Here is a 23,717-nt window from a genome sequence, read left to right on the forward strand (position 1 = left end):
TTAAGATCGTCACTTTTAACGCACCCTGTGTGTGTATAAGAACGCGACGTGTGATTTACGTGCGGTAAACCCCGCGAGCGAAATGGCGGAGGGAGATGCTCCGGCCGGAAGACAGATCAGAAAAGTTTCGCGAGGCAATCACGAGACGTGGATATTGGGACTGCCGATAAAAATGACAAAAGTCTCGAAACTTTTTGTTCCTCTGTGCTCTGTGAAAATCTACTTTTGTCGTTTCCAGTCACGAAGCCGTGTGCGCGATTCTTTTGAATTTCTTCCCAACTCCAATGGCGCAGTCGTATAAATTATGTATCGAAAAAAAGGGAGAGGAGAGATTTCTTCGAAATTATATTTACTACCGGTATCGCTGATCGAAAATCGGACAACAAAAGCAAATATACCTATACTTCTCAACAAATTTTCTGAACCCGCATAGGATTTAAATAATAATTCGAAAAGTAATTTAATATCAAAAATATATAAAATAATAAATGAACAAAATTAGAACATATAAAAATTAATAAAAATAATAGTTAACATGTAAATAACAAAATTATAAATTATAGAAATAATAAATACAAATATAAATTGCCATCCTTTTTCTTGTTGCTCCGACGCCTTCCTCTCCTTTTCTCTTGTCTGTTCTTTGCTCCTTTGGCGAACACCCACTCGCGAAAACATGGCTAATTACCATCACGCGCGCGCACTAAAGACTTGAATATGACGGCACTTTACATACTACGTTAATCGCACTTTAGATGTGCGCTTTAGTTTATATCGCGACGAAATAAACCACACTCGAGATAGTCGAGGTTGAAAATTCGCGCGGATAAACTCGCGCAATGTTCAATCGCGTTTGATATCTTGGAATATTTGTCACGAGAGATAATACACGTGGTTTCTATTCGTAAAAATGACACCAAGATCGTCGCACGTAAACACCAGGGTGCTAGAGGCCTTGGGATTTTTATGACATATGACACGCTGTTATTTTTACATATGATATTTTTGTTGTTATTCACGTGACGAGAGACCCGTGTGTTTTATGTATTGTTATATTATCTCTCGCTTTTATTGAAAGAATAAAACTGAACGCGAATCATTCTTTACAAATATTGTGCAAATTTGTTAGCGAGATTTTTCAGCTTCGTGATTTTCTTGTTATCACGTTTCGATATAAAATACAGTTGTACGAGTTATGTATATAATTAACGTTAAAAGTACTAACTACAGTGTCGCGCGATCGTTGTATAATATTATCGTGATTAGTGCGCGTGCGATTATAATTAACTGTAGCGTGTGAATAATTTATTATTTTATTATATTATAATCTATTATTTGTAGAATTAATTGCTCGCTTATCCTCGCGGTAGTAATTTATACATCAGTTTATACTATTGTATAAAAGTTTGATATATATGTCTAAAATATTTTCTAAATGTTTAAAAATTTGTTTAATAATAAAATATTTGTAATTAATAACGTTTTATATATTTTTTATTTAACATTTTAAAAAATTATGTAATTTTTAGATTACTTAAAATTAAATTTCTATTTATATCTCATATTTTATACAAACTTAATCTAATCCTGTACAGATATCACTAATTAAAAATTAACATTTGCAATAATAATAATAATAATAATAATATTAATAATTGTTGCATTATTTATTCTTTTAAACACATATAGAGTGTCCTAAAATTCTCTACACAAGATGATATATAAAAAGATGCTCGGAAAATGAAATAATAAAGATAAAACAAACTCATATATATAATATAAATAAATGCAAATTTATTATTGTAATTTTAAATTTATCGCTCGCAAAATAAGTTTAAAAAATAATGAAAAATCTTTCAACATCCGTACTGTGCTGCAGTAATAAATTATATTGGTGCAATTAAGAAAATTAACTGCTTAACTGCTTCTTCTCGATTTAGATATTAAAATAAATTACTATCTCTCGAGATATATATGATATCGCCTGTATCTCTCTAAATAGATGTCTAGTTGTTTGTTCTAACAATACGATACAAGCTTGTATAAAACAAATATAAATATTGCCAAAATTTTTATTATTCATATGGAATGATATTGGGCGCGAATTTGAAAAGGATTTTGCAAAAGAGTTTTCTACAATTGTTGATCAACAGCAGATATTGTCAGGTGTGCTTCACGTTATTTCGGTCTGTCATCGTCACACGCATCATCGAATAGTGTGAATTATCATTGTGCCTGATCGATCCGCTGTGTAAAAAAGGAAAAAAAAAATCGAAACCGATAAAATTGGTCGGAGATCGGATATTCGTCAATATCGTTCATGAATTTTTGTGCAATAGCTTTATCATGTTCGCTTTATGAGGGTTACGATATCAACATCGTGCTTTGTGTTACGAAGCTTCACCTGAGTATTTGCAGATATCGACCAACACCAAAATTCGAAAATAGGAATACAAATTCTATACCGGAACAAAGGCATTAACTCTGTGATGTTTCCTGTGTCGATATATCTTTTTTAGTGAAAATTTTATTAAAAAATTTAATCGCTTTATACATTTAATCATTTTCCCCAATTAAGACACTAATAAACACACAAAAAATATTACGCTTTTTGTGAATTAACTTTATGCATTTATATAGTTCACTTTACTAGAGAGATTTTATTTGAAATTTGATTGTCTAGGTCAATATTTCAATTCGTACAAATAATAACGCCATTCCCCGGGAGAGAAAACACGCCAAGCTCTCTGCTTGAATTTTTCTTCCTTAAAGTTTCTCTCTTTTTCACGGGCCGAGGCGCTCTTTTCGAGGTGAGATTTTTAATCTTCCTCGTCGTATTAATCCTCGCGTTCCGCAGATCGAGCGGACGCGGGCGCGGGCGCTTAAAATAACCGCGCGTGCGCGCGCTTTGACGTTAATTGAAATTACGGCTTATCCAAGCGCGACACTTGCACTCTGTGACGTTAAAGAGAGAAAAAGAGAAAGAGAGTGTGTTTGTGTGTGCGTGTTGGTTGCGGGCTCGTGATAGCCGGGACTTTTGTAACGACCTCGAGCTTGTTTGCGTGTCGCGCGACACCCAGGGAAGAGGACGACGGGACGCGACCTGACGCGACGCGGTCGGAATTTGACACAACAAGCGCATCCCCCGTGCCGGGGTCGAAATAACGTCGACCGCCACTATTTGCATTTCAATCGGCCGTCTATCGTTTCCGATGCAATCACCTTGCAGGACGCTGCAGAACCCGGCGTTTCGATGCATTCGTTGCGTTTTTTTTGCCGCAGCTGTTTGCCACGCGAGAAAAATTAATACTTTTACGTCCGGCTTCTATATATGTTCATAAATTGTATATACGACTGCGCTATTTATAGCTCGGGCCTTAAATTAGATAATGCATAAATTAGGAGATATTTTAATTCCGCAGCTTACGGAAGTCTTATATATAAAGACACAATTAAGTATAAAATTAAATTACCTCTATTAAAAGATTTAATTGTGTAAGTTACGGGAATCTTGTTAAAGAACCAATTATCTATAAAATTTAATTATGTATTAAAAGTTTTGTTAATTTCTTTAGTCTTTCAGTAAACAGTTTTTTTTTTTTTTTTTTTTTTTTTTTGACACTTCAACTCTGTTATTTTTTTTTATTGATAAAAATTAATTTTTTTCCACTTTTCTTATGTTTTAGTTTTATTAAATTATAAAATATATGTGCATGATGTATTAATTATATATATTATACATTATATATATTTATATATGTATATTTACTAAATAATTTGTATAATTTTAAATTTAAAAAGAATAAAATCTTCAAGAATATTAAAAGAATATTAAAATTTATTTTCGCAGATTCCTCGTGACGTTTGATAAAATGAACATTTATGAACCAATTGGCATTCGCGAAAGCAAAAGCTCGAGCAACTTTCGCCGATATTTTCCGGAAATATGCTTAAAAAAAGGTATTTCAAGAGCGAAAAGCAAGCGGCGGAGAGGAGAGGTGCATAAGAAAGTAAAGGAGTGGTAAATGCGGGAAGCCAGAGAGGAGGGGAGAGGGCGAGGAAAGATGGAGAGCTGCAGGGGAGAGCAGGGTGAAAAATTTAATATTCGCGATATTATGCATCGTCGTTTTTGATTGGCGGAGAGAATATCTCGCGGGAGATTCGCGAAACGCTTATCGATCGGCGATATTCGTTCTTACGTCTCCGTGAACATTCTACGGAACAACCGAGCTTTTGTGGCAAGTTCGAAAGCTCTGACGGCTGCACGGATTGGTTATTAAAGGCGAAAGACGATGCACCTGCCGCGCGCGCTGCCTGCGCTCGTTGCACAACTTAAGCTGTATAGTTGCAGCCGGCGGAATAAAGCGCAACCGTTGAAATGTATGTAAGACACGTGAAACACAATTGAATTATGTCGAAAGGTGTAAAGAGGAATCGTTTCTTACATTCTTATCGCGCGTTATTTATTTATTATAGTACAAATTCGAGCCTTTATAATTTTGACCCCCAGGGCACGCGGCACATTTATGATAAATATTCATAAATATTTTTACTATTTATTTTTGGAAATATTGTGCGAATATTTTATATACGTTAAGAGAAAAATTATAGAAACTGTAAACTCGACATATTATTAAAATGTAGATTAACCGTATGTAATATTTTGCAAATATTTCTCTCAAATATTTGCTGGGATATTTGTAATAAATCTGTTTAATCTTATGATTACAAAAATATTTACGAAAAGTTTTGATAAATATTTATAAAATATTTAAATAATTATTATAAATATTTTTTACATATTTTGTAAATATTGCGTGCCGTCTGGAGTAGTTTATAAAAATCTCATGTAACAAAACAATTGTATGTTTAATTTATGAAATTTATAAAATTAAGTACCTATTAAAAAATTTTATATTTATAATATTTTTAATATAAAATTGTTATATTAAACAATATTCATAACACAAGAACATCGACATGTGTGAAATAAAAAAGGTCATATTATTCTTTCAATACTAATCTTAATAGAAACGAAAAATATCAAATAAAATATGAAATATTAAATTAAATAATTCTCGAATCGATTCACGTTCCATAAATGAACGATTTTAACGAAATGAAGGGGGAGAAAGAGAGAGATGGCCGACAAAGTGTGTGATAAATGTTTTCTCAGTTCAGACCTGGGTGTCTTTTCGATTGATTTCTCGTTCCACGGTCGACGGTACAAGTCGCCTAAGGTGTCACAGCCGATCGCGACGATCCTCCGTCTGCCAGGATTTCCTCGGGATTCCCTCGGCGAGAGAGATGCTGGGGAAGAAGCGGGTCAGTCGAACGCATTCGAGTGGATCGCGACGGTCGAACGACGACGTCCGAAGCATTGCGATTCAATATCGTTATCTCCGTAGCTTTCCCAGAGAGCAGCCGGGGAAACACGTATCCGCGTACCGTACGTGTTCCACGCTTAGAACCACCCGGACATATAGAATACACGATCTCGTTTCACTCATCCTCCTCCGGACTTTGCCATTCTCTCGCTCTCTTTACGAGAGATTCCCGTCTTCCATCTCACCCGGAACACACAACGCATTCCGTTTGTATTGTCTGAAACTATTGACAATATCAATTTAGGCTTGAAGGATAGAATAAAAGAATTGTAATAAAAGAGAGAGCGAGAGAGAGAGAGACATTGAATATTTTCGAACGCCATGAATATTAATAAAAACAATTATTCTTCACATAATTTTAGTAAATAATTTCTCTTTTTCGTAATTCTACATATATATATATATATATATATATACATATATATATATATATATAATATAAATACATATAATATAAATAATTTTATACAAAATGATATATTAATAATGATTATATTATATTATATATTATATATTATTCATAATAATTACAATTAATATTATAAATATTAATTATAATAATTATTAATAATATATATCATTTGATATTATATAATTATTTAACATTATTGTTATCAATAATAATATGAAATAATATATATATGAAAATAATTTAATATAAAAATATATGAAATGTATTTCTTTTATATAATATATAAATTATATATGAAAAAGATACATTTCATATATTTAGATTATTTTATATATTTTTGTGGCAGTTTCCTCTTTTTTTTTTTTTTTCTTTATTTTAAAATTCCAACGAATGTTGGAGCGGTTATACGTGTCGCGCAAGCTGAGATTTTACCAGTTTCTGTAAATGCGTAGTGCATGTCAACGTCGGCGCCGGCGCCGCCGCGTGAGAGCAGCTTAAAGATCTGTTTACGTAAGAACGCTACTTGTGCGGGAGAGAAACGCAACGCGCTTCTTTTTCTCTCTCTCTCTCTCTCTCTCTTGCTTTCGTCTCCCTGCTATAAAGCTCTCTTGGTTCGTGAGATGAATTCCGGTGGTATGTGTTTAGCGTTGCGCATCAAAGCCAGTGCATTCCAACCATGCAGGTAAGCTCGAAACACACGCAAGATCCCGGTATTTCCGGTTTCTTGGATTCCTACTTTCCTAGGTATTCGACTCTTTTACGCTACGCGAAACACAATTTTCCCTAATAGATGTTTGCACAAGCTTGGAAATTTATACATTTTCTCAAAATACATCACATTACAGTATATCACATTATATATATATATGTATGTAATATTTTTCCTTTCTTTATGTTATTATTTTATTTAGAGAACTTGTCAACAGTTGAACAAACGAAGGAATCTTTCTTTACAGAATTCTTATTCTTCGGAAAATACTTAAATCTATGAATTTCATTGAACACGTATTTTATTAGCTATCGAGAAATTGGCCAGTTAAACAATTTTATCTTATCATAGAAGGAATTGTGCGTGCATGTCAAAAACAGAGATATGGATAAAAATGAGAAATATTAAAATTGAAACGTTTCCATTTTCTTTTTTATATTTGGATGGGGAAGATAATGAAATTGAAAAAAAGACAAACAACAGCTATTATAATTGCCCTTTTTTTCAAAGGTGCCGTATACTTGATCTTTATATAATCTTTGCATACAATTAATTCACACACATATAAATATATATATATATATATATATATATATATATATATATATATATATATTTATGTATACATATGCGTTATTTATATATATATATATATATATCGCTCTAAAATATTTTAAACTCGATTAAGACTTGACGTATATACAGCTTTTACGAGCTTTTTAAAAGATTAAGGTATTCAACGTGAGTTTCTAATTAATTGTTGAGATTCCTGCGAATTCTTTTTGGAATCGACGAGCTTTCGGAGAGAAACGAATTTATTGTGTATCTACAAAAGACGGACCTTTCTACGGCGAGAGTATCAGAGTTCTCTCTCACAGGACACCGTGACTGTAATTATTCATAAACTATCGTAAGTCTTATAGTACAGATATATTATTGTGGCAGTGTTTCACTAATTGGCACTAAGAATTCAGAATAGACAAGCGAATACTGTTGGTAAGTAGTATTATAGAATCTAATCTGTCCTATATACTATTACATGTATGTAAATTACATATGTAGTCCATAACCTGCTGTTCAACTGTCATTTTCACAAGTGAGTCTCTCGAGTCTGACAAGAATAATGCGTGATTTTCTTTTACATAATAATCTGATATAAAACTACTCTTAACAAAATTCCAAGAAAATTAAGTGAAAAGAAAAATTGATTTATTTTGGAAAAATCGTAATTTTTTTTTATACTAATCAAATTTTATTCCTTGTTATATTTGATCAATTTATCGTCCAATAGATTCCATTCTCAGGTGTAAACACACATTTTTATTGTCTCCCTTAATTTTAACGTATTATTATTTCGCATTTTTCGCTCGCATTCTTCTTATCAGTCCACAACCCTGGACTTTCTTTTTACGAAGAATCTCTTATCTACATGGAAGACGAATATAGCTTAAGGTAAGTCAGTATGCCGTGTCTGAAATGAGCGATAAGCACGGGCGCGGTGACTTCCGCGTTAAGCTCGTTTAACGGGAGGTGTAATTAATTAGAGGACGAAGTTCACTGTCCTTTAGAGCTGACTCCACCGCGAGTGACGCCGCCGGCGCTCTCTTAATACTAATCACCCTACCCTAACTTTTGCCGGCGTGCTCTCCTCGAGACGATCTTATGGCAATTAATTGGCAGAGACGATCGAGACTGAGTAACGAAAAGAGTACAGCGTTCCCATAAGACGCTCGACAAAGAGCTCGACAACTTTATTATTTTATCAACCCTCGATGGTCAAACTTACTTCTCTTCTAAAAACGAATAATTACCGGCGTCATTTCATTTTTAGAAAGTATAAATTAACGAAAAAGTTACGCGCATTGTTTTCCGTTATTAATCTTTTTATTTATTTAGTATATGATATGTACACATAAATGAATATCATTTTGTAAGGTAAATATTGCTTCGAATCCATTGAGGGTCAATAAATTTGTAGAAATAAAATAGAAATATAACATAATATAAAAAAGAGCTCTTTACCTTATATATTAGAAATATAAAAATAATATGATACTATAATTTGGATTTCTATTTCTTGTTTCACGTTTGTGATAAGCTTTGTACAAGTTTTTCTATGGAGAGATTTCCAAATGTAAATTCTTTTCAAATCGAAGAAAACAATAATATGTAGCTTCTTCTTAAATTAAAATAAGATTGAATATATAAATAGTATGATAAACGTCATTAAACATTAATATTGCAAGGTTTTAATTCCATAAATTGATACGGCACATGTAACGTAGTGTTATTGTGTTCCACAAGAAGATGGCCTCGTCTCGGTGACGCACCTACGACTAAAACTGTCTCTCCCTTCAATAGGACCATCTCGCCTTCACCCTTTTCTAAAATATATGTATTAAAACATTAAATAATTATATTTACGATTTACTTAATAATATATTGAAAAAATTCATTAAAAGCTATTACATACAATTTTTAATAATTATATAATTTATGATATAAAAATATAAAAAAATAAAAATTTAAATATTTAATTGAAAGAGAGAGAGAGAGAGAGGGGGAAAATATTTGAGATTCGTTGAATATTTTAAATATGAGAAATGTGATTTTTCGTATCAATAATAAATTTTTATGGGAATTTACAAAAATAAGATAAATTTTTGTGAGCTTTCTTTTTCTTTTTATTTAAGTCAAATATCTAAATTTGTGCATTGTCTTTGTGTTTTAGATTTAACATTATTATTATAAGCTTGAAAAATATTTTGAAATAATATCTCTTACCTGGGAAGGGCATTTTCATAATCCTGGTTTGTGGATAACCAAGTTTTGTGTTTCCGGTTACAGTATAGGATCTACTAGGTGGGACAGGTGGCGGTCGCTCCTGATATGAAGACACAAAAGGGATTATACTAAATTAATGAGATTTTCTTTGCAACATTTTGCACGATAAAATTCGCTATCTTATTTAAAATGTCAAAGTATTACGAAACACATATTATAACATTTAAAAATTTTTGATAAGATTCTTAGATAAAAGAAAAATATATAAAAATACGAAGCTAAAGAAAAAAACATGAGAAAATCTATGCATTCTTTTAATATATATATATATATAAAAATTCAATATTTCACATATCGATTACTTTTCTTATATTTCTTTTATCATCTTGAACTTTCTGAACAGCATGTGGATAGTATATCGAGAACCTCACCAGATCTAGTCCGAAAAGTGTACAAGTTTGTTGGATCATCTTCTGATCGGCGCATTTCTCCGAAGGATCGGGTGGAGGTGTGCCAGCGATTGGCTGCGGTCTTGGCCGAGTGCCAGTCCCAGTTCCTGCGCCGGCAGTGACGTTCCTCTGAACGGTTCCGGTATTGGTGCCAGAATTGGGTGGTTGTTGCGGCTTTTTCTGACCAATGCCGGATGTTACGCCTAAAGTTGTCCTTCGCAAAGGCCATCTCTTTCGTACCCGCCATCCCCTCCACGTAGACTGAAAGCGACGTAAAAACAAACTTAAAATTCTTTCATATTTTTCCTTTTCCTGAATAAAAAAAAAAAAAAAAAAAAGAAAAAATAAAATAAAATTTTCCTTTTACACAAAATAAGAATATGTTATATTACACGAAAAAAATTAGAAAGAAAAAGAGAGAGGAAAGAGATATATGTCTACCTGTATCACTGTTGCAGCTTTCTTTCGCGTTTCCGCCCGCAGGTTCTCGAGCTGCTGCCTGATACCCTCGCTGAGAAAAATATGCCTCTTGCCGAGGGCCCAGCTAGTGCTGGCGCCGAATTTACTCTTCAGCTGCTGCGCGTTTTGTAAAATCAATTTCGTGTCCTCGACAGCCTGCTCCTCCGCTCGACGTAGTTGCTTGAAGGGCGCGATCAGCCTATATCTCGCGTTGAAGGCTTTAAATCGCATTCTGTGCGGATATCCTGCACACGAGTTATCATGCAAATATTATTTCCGGGACTATCGTAATTAAATAACGCTCTTTTAATTATATTTAGAACATTATTTATTATATTTACAATTACTATGCATATTTAATATTTTTTATTATAAAATATACATATATTTAATTATTTCATTTATTTTCTATTCAATTATTATATATGCGATTTTTCTTCTAATAACTTGAAACAATTTAAACTTAACGATTATCGATAGAGGGATATATTTTTATAAAAATTTAAACCCTTTATAATTAATTTAAAATTATTATATTCTGTTACATCTTACCTCCTGCCATAAGGTTCACTGTTTCCAGGACCTGTAACGAGCGTATCTGACGCATCGTGACTCCCCTGTCGAGGTGCATCGGCGTCTCGGTACTATTGCTTCGAATGCATCTAACGAAGTGCGGTCTAGCGTGAACCAGAGTTCTCAGGAGATTATCTAATCTCGTATGAAAGTCCTGCGTCAACGTCGATATCGGCTCGTCTCCGTTCAAGCTGCGGAGAACCTGAAGTTTTACTTTCTTCTCGTACGCTTTTTGTTTATAATTAAGTTTCACGAGCAACTCATCACTGAGACAAAAGCAATAATTAAATAAATCTTGATACTAAAATAATAACCGTTATAATGTCGCAATTCCAACTGTATGCACGTATTCCAACTTAATTATTCTTCTTCTATTATGATTCATTTGAAATTCGGGAGTTTAAAAAATTTTAAATCTTTATTTCATTATTTTATTAATAAATTAATCTTGTTTTATTATTTTAATATTTTAATAATTCAATATAATAATTATGATATTAATTTAGTAACAATTTTTTCTTTCGTATAAAATATTGAAAAATTACAGAAAAATAAGGCACGTATTCCAATTTAATTATTCTTCTTCTATTACAAATTAATTAATAAATTAATTCTAAATAAAAATTAATTAATGATAAAAATATTATACATTGATCATTTTTACAGAAAAAAATTCTAATAAATAAATAATTTTGTTCCCAAACAATAATATTTATCGAATACTTTATGATTATTTTTTATACTTAATGTTATGTCGTTGATTACTTACAGATCGGTGTGAGAAGTCGGCGATATACGGAAACTGACGCCCCTGGGTACAGTGTCGCTCGCGTATAATGCCTTCAGCTCGCTACCAAATAGATGCGTGGCAAAGCCGAAACTGCAAGTGTGCTTGTAAAAGACCGCCACCAAGTCGTCGGGAACAACATCCTTATTCGTATCTTTGAGGATGAAATTTTCGATTTTAATAAAAAATTGCAAGATTTATTCCATTCATCTTATATATAATAATTAATACAATAAAACCATTCATAATGTATAATAATAATTATTATTATAAAAATATTGTAATATACATAATAGTATTATATATTATTATTATTGTTATCGCATGTCAAAATTATTAATTAATCATAGAGTTTATTGGTGTTCTCTCGATTCATCGTGAAATGTAATGAGGGGAATCTCTTACCGAGAAAGTCCGAAGCGTCGTAAGTGACTCTTCCCGCGAAGTGCTGAATACCGAAGGATCTACAGTCGACGGTTCTCGGCTCGAATAGCCGAGGATTCTGCTTGTGCTGCACCTTTACTTTGGCGACGTAACTTTCTGCCGTCTTGTGTATGGAACCTTCCACATCCAACATGCTTAGCAAACCGGTACGCTGTATAAATTAAAATAGACAGGCACCTTAACGTCGAAAACAATCATATCTTTAATGAATAATGAAAGAATTTAAGAGCAAAATTAAAAAGGATCTTTTTTTCTCTTATTTCAAGATTCATTTGAAATTCGGGAGTTTAAGAAATTTTTAATCTTTATTTTATTATTTTATTAATAAATTAATTTTATTATTTTAATATTTTAATAATTCAATATAACAATGATGATATTAATTTAGTAACAATCTTTTCTTTCATATAAAATATTGAAAAATTACAGAAAAATAAATAAAGGAAATGCAATTGTGTTGTCAAGAGAGCAGTGTATTTTATTGAAAACGAGAAGGCATTATATTATATATGAGCAACGATTTTCGATACAGAGGGTAGAACTTACCAGAGAAGAAATGAGATCGATACATGGCACATTGTCAACGTAGTCAACTTCGACGTCGCACCGGATGCCTTCGTCGCGACAGCTCTCGATGGAGCTTTTAAATATGTGAGTGTTGTAGAAGTGCTGCATCGTCTCCGCGCAGAGATTGATGCAGAGATGCTCCAGCTGGCTCGGCTTAGGATCCTCGAACCCGAACATGTCCAGAATGCCGATGAAACCGTCCGTGGCGTGTCGCACGGCGTTATTCAGGGCGGTCATGCTTCTGGATCCTGTTCCCCCTGAAATATTCTCACCCTTTAGCTTATTCGCCACGTTGGAAGGTAGGAAACTCATATAAACCATAATCTCTAAAGCGATACATGAATAGCGAGAAAAAAATGCATTCTTTTTTCAGATAACTCCAAGAAAATTGATATTTGTTCTCTTTTAAAATTAATTTTTCAATTATAAATTATAGCAACAACTGCTTTGATCTTACTTGATATAACGAATTATGAAAAAAAATGCAAACTGTCAAATCGAGATAATAGAAAAATATATTGTAATAAAGACCTGCCGAGCTGCCAACCGTAGAGGCATGTTGGCTAGTGACCTCCGCTTGATTATGGACGGATTCGTTGGAGTCGGATGAAAGGGTGCCGAGGGTCGAGCCGAGTCTCTTCAGGCTGTTGGCTCGTCTCACGATTGTGGCTACAGTGCGGCAATAAAGCGCCTTTGCCAGCGAATCCCTGGTCATGTTGGACTATGTAAACAAACATCGTGCGTTCAACATGTTTTCGATGTTATATTACATGATAATATACGTGATCGCAATGTAGAGCAACTTTTTAATGACCCACTTGGTTCACTATTGTGATTTGCAATTCAAAGTAAATTTGCGACTCGGAGAAAACTTGTAACTCACTTATGTTTTGACCATCTCGCTAAATAATACAGAAAATAGAAATTTAAATCGAAAATTAAAAATTCAACTTCAAAGCATTTTCAAACTCTTCGCAAAGAAAGTATTTAATTAAATATCTCGAAATAAAATTGACAAAAAGAAACATAAGAATCTAAGAATTGAACAGTTTTTAAAGAAATAAATAAAAATTTAACGATTCAATTTCTTTTAAAATTGAATGATTCAAAGAATTTTTGTCGAAGATAAGAGAATCAATAGTCTAGGATTATTTATTCGCGAATCTGAAGAAGAAGAAACAAAAATGTCATCCAGTATAAAAAAAAATAAATCATTTCGAGGGATAAAGTTTGCGACGTTTTAGAGAGATTCTAAAGGAATCAAGAGAGATATAATTATTTGATCCCAACTGGAATAAGATGGGGTCAAGTTGCTCATCTCATCAGCAAGGTTCTATAACGGTACCATGTTAGCGTCACAGACGGATTTAACAAGCTGACCGCGCGCGTTGTGAGTCCTCGAAGTGAGTCCTCGCAACAAAGCTGGCGGAGGAACTCCCAGGAGTGCTGCCACAGAGGACAACTCGTTCTCTCCAATCACGCCTACCTCCACGCCAGGACCGTCCGTGAAACCGACGTTTCCGAGTATGAGCACCGCTGCTAATACTCTTACGACGTCCAAAAACGGAATGCCCAAAACGCCTGAACAGAGAGAACGAGGAACTAATTAAATCAGTTTTAATAGAAGAAAAATTAATCCAATAAGTTTTTACAAAACAATTTAGGTTAAATGCTAGAAATTATCGAAATTATTTTATTGAATTCTTTTCTTTTCGTACCTAAACAGGCTTTCCAAGCTTGAAATCTGATGGCATCCTCGGCCTCGTCCTGTCGCGTGTCGCCATGTTGGAGGTATCTCAAATTTTTCAGATTGTACCCCTCCAGATTTAATTTAACTGCAAAAGTTGGGAAGGTAATTATTTCCTCCGTTGTATTAAATTAAATTCCACCCATATATTTGTCATAATTAATTGTGCCATTACCTCGCTCGTCGTGAGACAGTCCGGCCAACATCTGATAAAATATATGGTAGTTTTTCTCGTCTGACAACGGTCTGATCACTCTCGTCTGGTCTAAGAAGTAACAGTGAATTTTTGTCCTGTACAAGGCACCGTCCGTCACCTGAACCTCGATAAAGTGACCCTGAATATACGGTGAAAAAAAAATTGTTCTTATATTAATAAAATTGCATTGCTTTTAATATACAATATTTTTTTTTTCTTCGCGTTTTATTGCTCGTTATTCGTATTATTTCTGATTTTAATATATTCTGTACCGATTTCATATAATCTCTCTTTTCGCACAAGCTACCCTCTCTCCTTCTTCTTTCCTTTTCCCCCGCTATCTTCTTTTCTATCTTATGCATTTTGAAGCGAAGCACTTACTATCCTCGAGCTCTCCGAGTTTGTGGCGGTTTTCGCTGAGCCCAAGGATCTGAGGACCGTGAAGGCTGCCGCTAGATGTTTGAAAGCGTCCGTTTCCGGTCCGCCGCCGGCGACGTCGAAGAGTTGCCTAAGTAACAGCATTGAAGCATACGTTTTTCCGGAACCGCTTGTTCCTGTATGGGAAAATTTCCAAGATCTTATTCTCTCCTGAAAGAAGAAAACAAATCCATTATAGAGAAGACTTACCGGAAAGGATAATCGCCTGCGGATATCCGGTCTCCGATTGCTGCCTCACGGCTTCCTGGACAACCTTGTTTAGCTGAGGCGTTAATGGTACTGTCCTGGTGCTCGTTAAAGTTAACGGATTCCCCACGTCTGTATACGGGTTCACGCAAACCAATATGGGACCCACATTTGTCTAGAACAATATTTGTTTTCTTGTATAAATCTGTCACAATTAATTAATCTTAAATTATTTTTTTAATACATGTTGTAAATAATATATAATACATGTATTAATTTTAATTCAGCAAGAGTTTTTGTTTTCTGAAAAATTTTTGTTTAGAATGTCAAATTATTTTGCTCTTATCGATAATAATTTATTTGAAAATAATCTTTAACTACAAGAGAAATATTCTTCATTTTATTATACCATCTTTTTAAAAAAAAAACGTTCTTTTTCTTGAACTATTATTATTAGAAATTAGTTAATTTTTTAAATCTCGGTAGTTGAATTTGCAACATTTAATGTTCTTGGAATTAAAGAAAATAAAATGAACGAAAATAAAAAGGAGCATAAAAGTGGTCTCAAGTGTGTGAAAATTAGTGGAAACGAAGAAGCGAGGATGGAACCAGTTCCATGTCGAACTTTATAAGATGGGTGGCGGAAAGAGGGCGATCGGAATCTGCGTATGCGAGCTGTAAACAGATCACGCATCTGTGCGTGCACGTCGATAATGGGTAAGAGCGTCATCAACGACGAAGAAAACTATCGTGATCTCGATCATTAACTTTCGAAGTGCAAACGCTCGTTTAAATACACGGAAATGGAACGTAAATTTAACAGCCATAACTTAGGAAAAATTTCAGATAATGTGTGCTCGAATTGCAATTTGAATAATGTAATGTTGAAATATTTCTTTTTAAAGATTTGATCATTATTTCATGAATAATTCCAGTCATACACAATTTATGCTGGAAAGAAATTCGAGAGAGAAATTCATAATCTATTATTAATTTGTGTGATTCATATAAATAGCAGAATATTAATTTAATCTCAGAAATTGAAGAAAAGATCGGTTAATAATTTTTTTTTAGATTCTCTTCAAATATCGAAGTTCAAGACTGATAGGTTGCATAATGAGTTTGCGTAAGTACATGATCAGATTGCTTCTTGTGGTCGAAACAAGGTATCTAATCGACCACAATCGATGAAGAAAAAGGTTCTCGCTCGCCTGAGGAACCTAGATCAACGGAGAAATCAAGAGTTTCTCAATAGATCGTCTAAATGAGGAACAGCCTCGAAGAAATCGAACGCTTCGTGTAAAAAGTCGACAGTTTGCCGCAGGGAGTTGCCCTATCATGATGAACGATATACGGAACAAGTTATCGTGGTAAACAGGAAAATTTATTTACAACGAAAGAAACTCATGAATATATATTTAATTAAAAAGTTAACAGATTGTCCGGAAAAAATTTACGAAATTATTCAACTTATTTATCACTGAATTTTTTTAAATTAATGTAAATTTATTTCTGTATATATAATTCTTTTTAATATATTGTATATTAACTCATATTAATATATTTTAATTTACATTAGTGTATTTGAAAAAAAATTTCCTACCAACAATCTTAATTAATTAATTGAAGGCTGAAATAAAAGAGTTTAATAAATGAAATAAAGTTGACTAGAGATTGAAATTGAAGATTCCCGGAAAACAATCAATCCAAACTCATCGGCGAGCAGAAGCACGATTAACTGGAATAATCCTAGTCAATTACATACACGGCACGATAGGAAATGTATGAGAAGTAAAGCCGGCGGCCCCCGGCCGATCGCATCATCGGAATGCGAGCGTGCGTGCCACCTGTGCGTGGGTTTCCTGCGGGCAGGGTGGCATGCACGAACCAGCCGGGAGAGATGGGGTGAATTCTTAATGACGGTATATCGGCCGCGGTGTGTTTGTGTTATTGCGGCCACCAACACCAGCACCGGCTCGCATATCGTTCCGTGTACTTATGAATATGATTCGAGACCGCCTCTTTGCATTCCGCTCCGACGCGGATACATTACGTGTGTATGTGTGTGTTTACGTACCACACACACGCATACATATATCATATATTCACACGCGAGATTCGTGAACGTTAGTTAGGTCTCTGAAATCCTCGGACCTTTAGAGTCTAAGATCGCGAGGTGCAGGAAGCTGTGTGGCTTCTGCAATCGAGATTCACGGCTACATATATTTGCGTAATATATTTAGCATTAAATAGCAGTGTTTAATTCACTCAAGGCGATGCTGCGAAGAAATGTAATCTAAAATTATGTAGACGGTTTTGCATGTAAAATATTCGAGAGTCATACTGAAGAGAGTCATACTAATCGTGCGATTATATAATATATCCTCGTTTACCTTGCTTATCATTTTTTTGTCTCGAGAGTTTCTTTTTTTTTTAATTAATATTGATATTAAAAATTTATTATCAATAATATTAAATATATTTTTTTCATAATATAAATATATGAATATTTTAATTCGGAAAAAAATGGCTTGGAATGTTCAAATTTATTTCCGACAATTTATCTATTTTAATTGATCCCTCTTACGTGATACTGTTTGGCGCAGAAGCGAGCCTGAAGACACTTGAGCACCGCATCCTCCGTGAGAGGTCCGGGTAGATGAATGAGGTCGTCGAAGGCCGTGGTGGTCGCAGGGCCGGGCGAGGGAGCGGTGGCCTTCGGGAGGCATCGGTGCTGGCTCTGGTTGCTCCTCGCGTTCTTCACCTCGGCGATGATGCTGGAGATCGGCGGCGATCGGAGGCATCCTAAGGCCGTCACGCACGACACTATCCCGTCGTCGAGCACTCCGTTGTGCCGTTGCTTCAGGGGATCTAGATCTGAGCATGTGGAGAAAGAAAATTTACAGGGCACGCTCTATCAAATTATTCACGCCATTTTTTTCCTTTCATGCATCATTCATAAAATTTGCATTCCTCTAAATGGAGAGAAATTTTTCTTCATGAAATATAATGCTGAAGCAATAATTTTTAATTAATAAATTTTATAATTTGGAATTAATATGTATATGAAATTTTTAATTATTAAAATTATCCTTCTAAAACGCAATTATTTTTAATCAATAAAATTTAATATAAACATCACAAATTAATAATAGTGAAATTTAATAGAGGCTAAAAATTAATGAAAGCGAATAAATATCTCTGTTATCACTTGTTTCCCTTACGTAATGTCGGATAACCGAAGACGTAACGGTATATATTTTGCGATTAAATGCAGTTACGAGGGGAGGCAAGATCCTGCGGGGGAAACACATAGATATATCCGTGTACTAACCAGATATTAAATTATTGGTTGCGGTCGAGTTATGGTTGAGAGCGTTCGCGCTGGCGTGATTGACGTGCGGATGGACAATCGCGGATGCCGTGAGCGTGTGACCCGCGGGATGACCGATCCCGTGGGATCCTACGGGCGGCAGGGTGGTCCTCGGGGGTACCGCCGGCGCCGGCGAGGAGGGCGCGCCCCCCTTTTCCGGGCTCTTCGTCGAGGATCCGAGGGGCCCGGACGTGCCGTTCGCCGGACCTGACGCGTTCGCCGGTTGACTTACGTGCAGCCGGTTCCTCAGGGTCACCAGTTCCGTGCTGAGGCTCCGCAGGCGTTGCTGTAGGTGCACCGCCTCGTTCGACGAGGAAGCATCTGCGGGAACCAAACCGGGAAATGGTCTTTGAAATACGACGGTGGTACTTGGTATCTTACGTTTTCAGCGCGAGGTGAAATTAAAGGATGAAAAATATTATAGTAAACTTTTCGTAAAATAAAAGAACCTATTGTAGTAAAATAGAAAGTAAGAAAAATATTATAGAATTATAAATATAAAAAAATAAAAAGTCGACTCTTCTTGAGTTGAGTATTGTTAGCTTCTGGGAATGTGATTGACGTCACTCTTTTACATAATATTATAATTCGTATCGAGTTGGAAATGATATAATTTAATAGACCACGAATACTTATAATCGTTCGATTTATATTTTAATAATTTTTTGCTTCACATCTTGTAGAATTAATTATATTAGAATTGCAATAACGACAGAGGAAAAAATTGTCCGAGAGTCATGTATATCGATCTCCACTTGCGATAAACTCTTTCTGCTTCTGCTTTGACTGTGTTCTCGAGTTCACTTCTCATTATCCTCTTTATATCCGTCGGCTGTACGCGCGTTTCTCTCTCGAGTGGCCGCTCTCCGGGTACCGTTAATCTAAGATACAATAGCGGATAAGTCGAAATGAAGGAAGCTGCGCTCTCGATGGGGAGATGAATTTCTCGCCGTCACCTGAGGGAAGCCGAGCGCTTTTGCGATCGACCAGCGTGCGTTATTCTCTCACTAATCTCATGTTGACTTTTCCGAGGGAAATTTTACAAAGAACGCAGACACGCGCGCAATTTTTATAAATAAGTAAAATTAAATTAAATGAAGGAAGCTTGGCAGCTGTGTATTTCTATTTTGAATTTCGGGAAATTTTTAAGAGATAAAATATAAAAGTAGTTTTATATTATCAAAATATCGCGAGAGGAAGAGGAAAGTGTCGCTGATGACAATTTTAAATTGCATTTATTATAAAATAATAGAACTAATTATGGAGCCAAACTAATTAATTCTTTCCTTATCAATCAATCTTTCAATCTGTAACAACGGTTACAGTTTTATATATATATATTATTATGCACGAACAAAATAGATTATAATATTGTCTTTTTTTTATTTACTATTAATATATTATTTTTAATATTATTAAATCTAAATTGATTCAAAATCTGATAGTTTATATCATTTATTTTTGTCTATAGATAATTTGTGTGTCGTTTAAGTATGTCTCCTTCTTTCTCTGAAGAAATTCAGTATAATCAGTATAAATTAATGAAAAGCAAACTTGATTCTCTCTGAAACAAGTAGTTTTATTAAATTCTGTTTTTTTAGCTGCAGTGAATTTAAATTCTAAGTCGACTACAATGTCGACGCTTCGAGATTATTCCAGACAATTAATAGCGAAAAATGTTTTTATCATGTCGCAAACATTACACGGCATATTCATTCGCTCCTCTTTACAGATAAATTACCCATATGCATATATGTATATATATTGTATAAACATTTAGTACAGATCGAGTCAGTCTAGCTGAGATTATCAGCGATCTGAAATCGTGTTTGCGTCTCATCAGCAGTTCTCCAGTTTGATCGATTCTAAGTGCGATCGAAAGTGTTTCTCCGGAATGTCGCATTCTTCCAGGACGCGTTTTCCTCCTTTTTTATTTTTTTTCAGAAAGAGAGAGAGAGAGAGAGAGAGAGAGAGAGAGAGAGAGACGTTAAACTTCCTCGGACGACACACGATACTTTATGTTTGATTCGCATCGGGAAACTGGTCTCGTTGCTCGATACAACTAACTTCCGGATACGGGATTAGTTACATAACCGGTTCTGGAATTGCGAAGTAAGTTGTTTAACGCGTGCGGTGCTTTATTTACGCCCAGTTCTCTCTCGGAGAGAGAGAGAGAGAGAGAGAGAGAGCAAGAGCCGATTCAATGCGGGATTATTTCCAACATTCCGGGTCTTTGTGGATTATGATAATGCTCGCCGATGTTGAACCAAAGTAAGTGCATTGATCAAAAGGAACCACATTACGGTTACAAGGATTATAAATGCACTATAGTGGATTATAATAAACGAAGATAAATGCACTTTTTTTTACATATACATATATGTAACTGATAGTTTGAAAAAAAACAAAAAAATATTTTTCAATAACATAAAATAAAAGAATTTTTCTTGTTCATAAAAAGAAATATTTTTTTATTAATATTTCGTATTATAAATTATAAAAATTATTAAATTAATATTCTCTTATGAAGAAAATAATATATGATTTAATATTATTACATGTCGTTGAAAAAAAGAGATATTTTAAAAATATTGTTTTTACAAGAAAATATATTAATTTAATAATTTATAACATGAAATATTAATAATATTATTTTCTTATAAAAAGAATTCATTTCATTTCGTGTTGTTGAAAAATATCTCTTTTTTTTTAAACTATTAAAATAGCTCATAACAATAATCAAAAAAAATTAAATGCGATAATGCAAAGACATAGAAATAGAAGCTAACATATAGCAATGTTTTAATCGCGTGCCGATGATTATTCTCTGAAAATGATCTTAAATAAATTTAACCGACGTACACACAACGAGAGTAAAATATGCCTTGTAAATCATAATAAACGATAATAAACGGCAGCGCACAGGAACAGCAAAAATCTTACTTTTCAAGCACCCTGTAATATAGCGGACAGGTCCTACTACGCGGGAATTAAACTGCGCAGGTACCTTTGGGAGCTGAACGCTCTCCTTCGAAGAAAACAGGTTCTTTTTCGTCTTATTCTTCTCACGGCACCGCACGCCTACACTCTATTCATCGTAACTCTTTCGCCTAATGTTTCTCCGACTTATATCGGCGTTGACCCCTCTCTCTCTCTCTCTTTCTCTCTCTCTTTATCCCTTTTTTCAGGCACTAATTTCTCTTTTTTTTTTTTTTCTAACTGCGAGTTCGCCTTGAATCTATAAATGAGACTCCTCGTGTTCTTCGAATTCTTATGAATCCTTAAAACCCGGAGTCTCTCACGTATTTAGATTCTTCAAGAATAGAATTATTTTTAACGAGAAGTTGCATAATTTTGCATTTGAATTATGTGTCACGTAAATGAGATGAATATTCCAATTACTCGCTTAAATTTCAGTCGTCATAATTTATTTTATTTTATATAAAATTATAATATAAAATATATACAATTTTAAGTAAAATAAAGTTTAAGTTAAATTAAATATTGCTACATATTAATTTAAATTAAATATGAATATATTTGTACGTAAAATCAAACTTTTAGAAAATAAATATATTTTTATATTTCATAATTATATAACAATATAACATATATATAATAATACATATTAATGAAGTTATGACATACATGAAGTTATATATAAATGGAAAAATACAGTTAATGAAATTAATATACACATCAATAAATTTAAATAAATTATTTAAAATAGTTAATAAAACTAGGTAAAATTAATGCACAAATCGAACCAAAAAAAAAAATTCAATGATTTAAAGTTAGCGGCCTGGAAGTAAAAGATTGTGTGGCGCATACCATTAAAAAATAGCCAACTTGAAAGAAATCAGTAGTTGGGAGGGGGGGGGGGGGAGATTTTTTTCTCTCTATTTTATCTCCGTTCTTTCAAAATGTAAAAGAATAAAGATAAAATAAAGATAAAATAAAGAGGGAAAAAAACTAGAGCACTTGCCTTAAGTGCGCCCTTGTGCTTTGGTACAGGTAGCCAGATAAAACTAGAGGGGTGAATTAATCGCAGCGGGGTATTCCCCATTTCTTCCTCGCGCGTGCAGATTACCAAATCGTGGCGAAATTAATGACGACACTCGCACGTATGTCGAAACTTAATTCGTAATTAGGCACGGGGGAGGGAGGGGGGAAGGAGGGGCTTTATCCTAAACGCGTGATCCATTTACAAATTTGTGGTCGGCAAAAGATATTTTTATACGGAAAATATTTTCGGCATTAATGATTTCGTCTCTTGTAATATTTCAGATAAAAATATTTTTTAACCTATCTCCGATATTATTAAAATCATTACAGACCGAATGAATTGTGTTAAAGAAAAATTAATATTTATAATTTTTTTGTAAGACAATATAAGAAACTAACTTTTTATAAAAATTTTAACGAATCGCATTAATTTTATTCATCTATTTTGCGTGACTTAAGTATCTTCCATTTTATTTCTTGTTATATCTTTATATTAAAAATAATTTAAATTATATTAATAAGAAATAATAAATAATAAACAATTAAAATAAGAGATGCATAAACATAATGAGCGAAAAGAGCATTTCAGTAAACTGCAATTTCTATGCATTGGTTTATGGTTATGATACGTTTATTGGAAAGCAACCCAAGACTTGCCAAATAATGCAAAGAGCTTACAAATTTTGGATGCAATCTCCATTGGGATGAACAGACGCAATAGGATGTACAAGATAAATAAATGGCTGTCTATATGTTGGGTCTTAATAAAATGATAATTTCCCACGGTACCAATTCGACGCGGAACTTTGAAATGTAATATCATCAAGTGGCAATAAGCGTAACGACCTTGAACATTGTCAAATCAAGAAGGATGTAGGATAACAGTTCGAGTTTCCATTTTCATTCACGGACGAGTTCTCTATCGAGTTTTGTTTATCATTTAGTTAGCTCGATTAAAGGCTATAGCCGGATAGCCGGAAGCATACAAAAAGTGCCCCCGACGAGTTGTCAAGTAACATTTGGATTTTAAAAAAAAGATTGAAATTAAGAAATGGCTTTTTTAACATGTTTCTTTCGAGGTTCAATCACCAAACTTTTATAGAATACTCTTTTTATATATCTCAATGCTCTCAAATTTTTTCAATTTTTTCCAGTTGGTGCAACATGATGAAAAAAATGGAAAATTCTTTTCTTTATTATT

At 33.9% G+C, this 23,717-nt stretch overlaps 1 protein-coding gene across 2 annotated transcripts in view; it reads right to left on the reverse strand.

Annotated features, from left to right (window-relative positions):
* Positions 1–7,148: 7,148 nt before the first annotated feature.
* Dachs (unconventional myosin-IXb-like dachs) overlaps positions 7,149–23,717 on the reverse strand; it is a 51,375-nt gene continuing 34,806 nt past the window's right edge. For both annotated transcript variants that reach the window (XM_072907115.1, XM_072907116.1), the window contains 16 exons: positions 18,473–18,832; positions 17,726–18,015; positions 15,142–15,313; positions 14,896–15,068; positions 14,494–14,653; positions 14,290–14,406; positions 13,917–14,152; positions 13,103–13,292; positions 12,551–12,828; positions 11,966–12,155; positions 11,543–11,714; positions 10,753–10,964; positions 10,183–10,445; positions 9,724–10,002; positions 9,293–9,392; positions 7,149–8,892 (listed from right to left, as the gene is read on the reverse strand). In XM_072907115.1, the coding sequence (XP_072763216.1) occupies positions 8,735–8,892; positions 9,293–9,392; positions 9,724–10,002; positions 10,183–10,445; positions 10,753–10,964; positions 11,543–11,714; positions 11,966–12,155; positions 12,551–12,828; positions 13,103–13,292; positions 13,917–14,152; positions 14,290–14,406; positions 14,494–14,653; positions 14,896–15,068; positions 15,142–15,313; positions 17,726–18,015; positions 18,473–18,832 (3,350 nt within the window). In that variant the 3' untranslated portion in view covers positions 7,149–8,734. The remainder of the gene's footprint in view (positions 8,893–9,292; positions 9,393–9,723; positions 10,003–10,182; positions 10,446–10,752; positions 10,965–11,542; positions 11,715–11,965; positions 12,156–12,550; positions 12,829–13,102; positions 13,293–13,916; positions 14,153–14,289; positions 14,407–14,493; positions 14,654–14,895; positions 15,069–15,141; positions 15,314–17,725; positions 18,016–18,472; positions 18,833–23,717) is intronic.

This window comes from Anoplolepis gracilipes, chromosome 15, assembly GCF_047496725.1.
Source record: "Anoplolepis gracilipes chromosome 15, ASM4749672v1, whole genome shotgun sequence".
NCBI classification, from domain to species: Eukaryota; Metazoa; Arthropoda; class Insecta; order Hymenoptera; family Formicidae; genus Anoplolepis; species Anoplolepis gracilipes.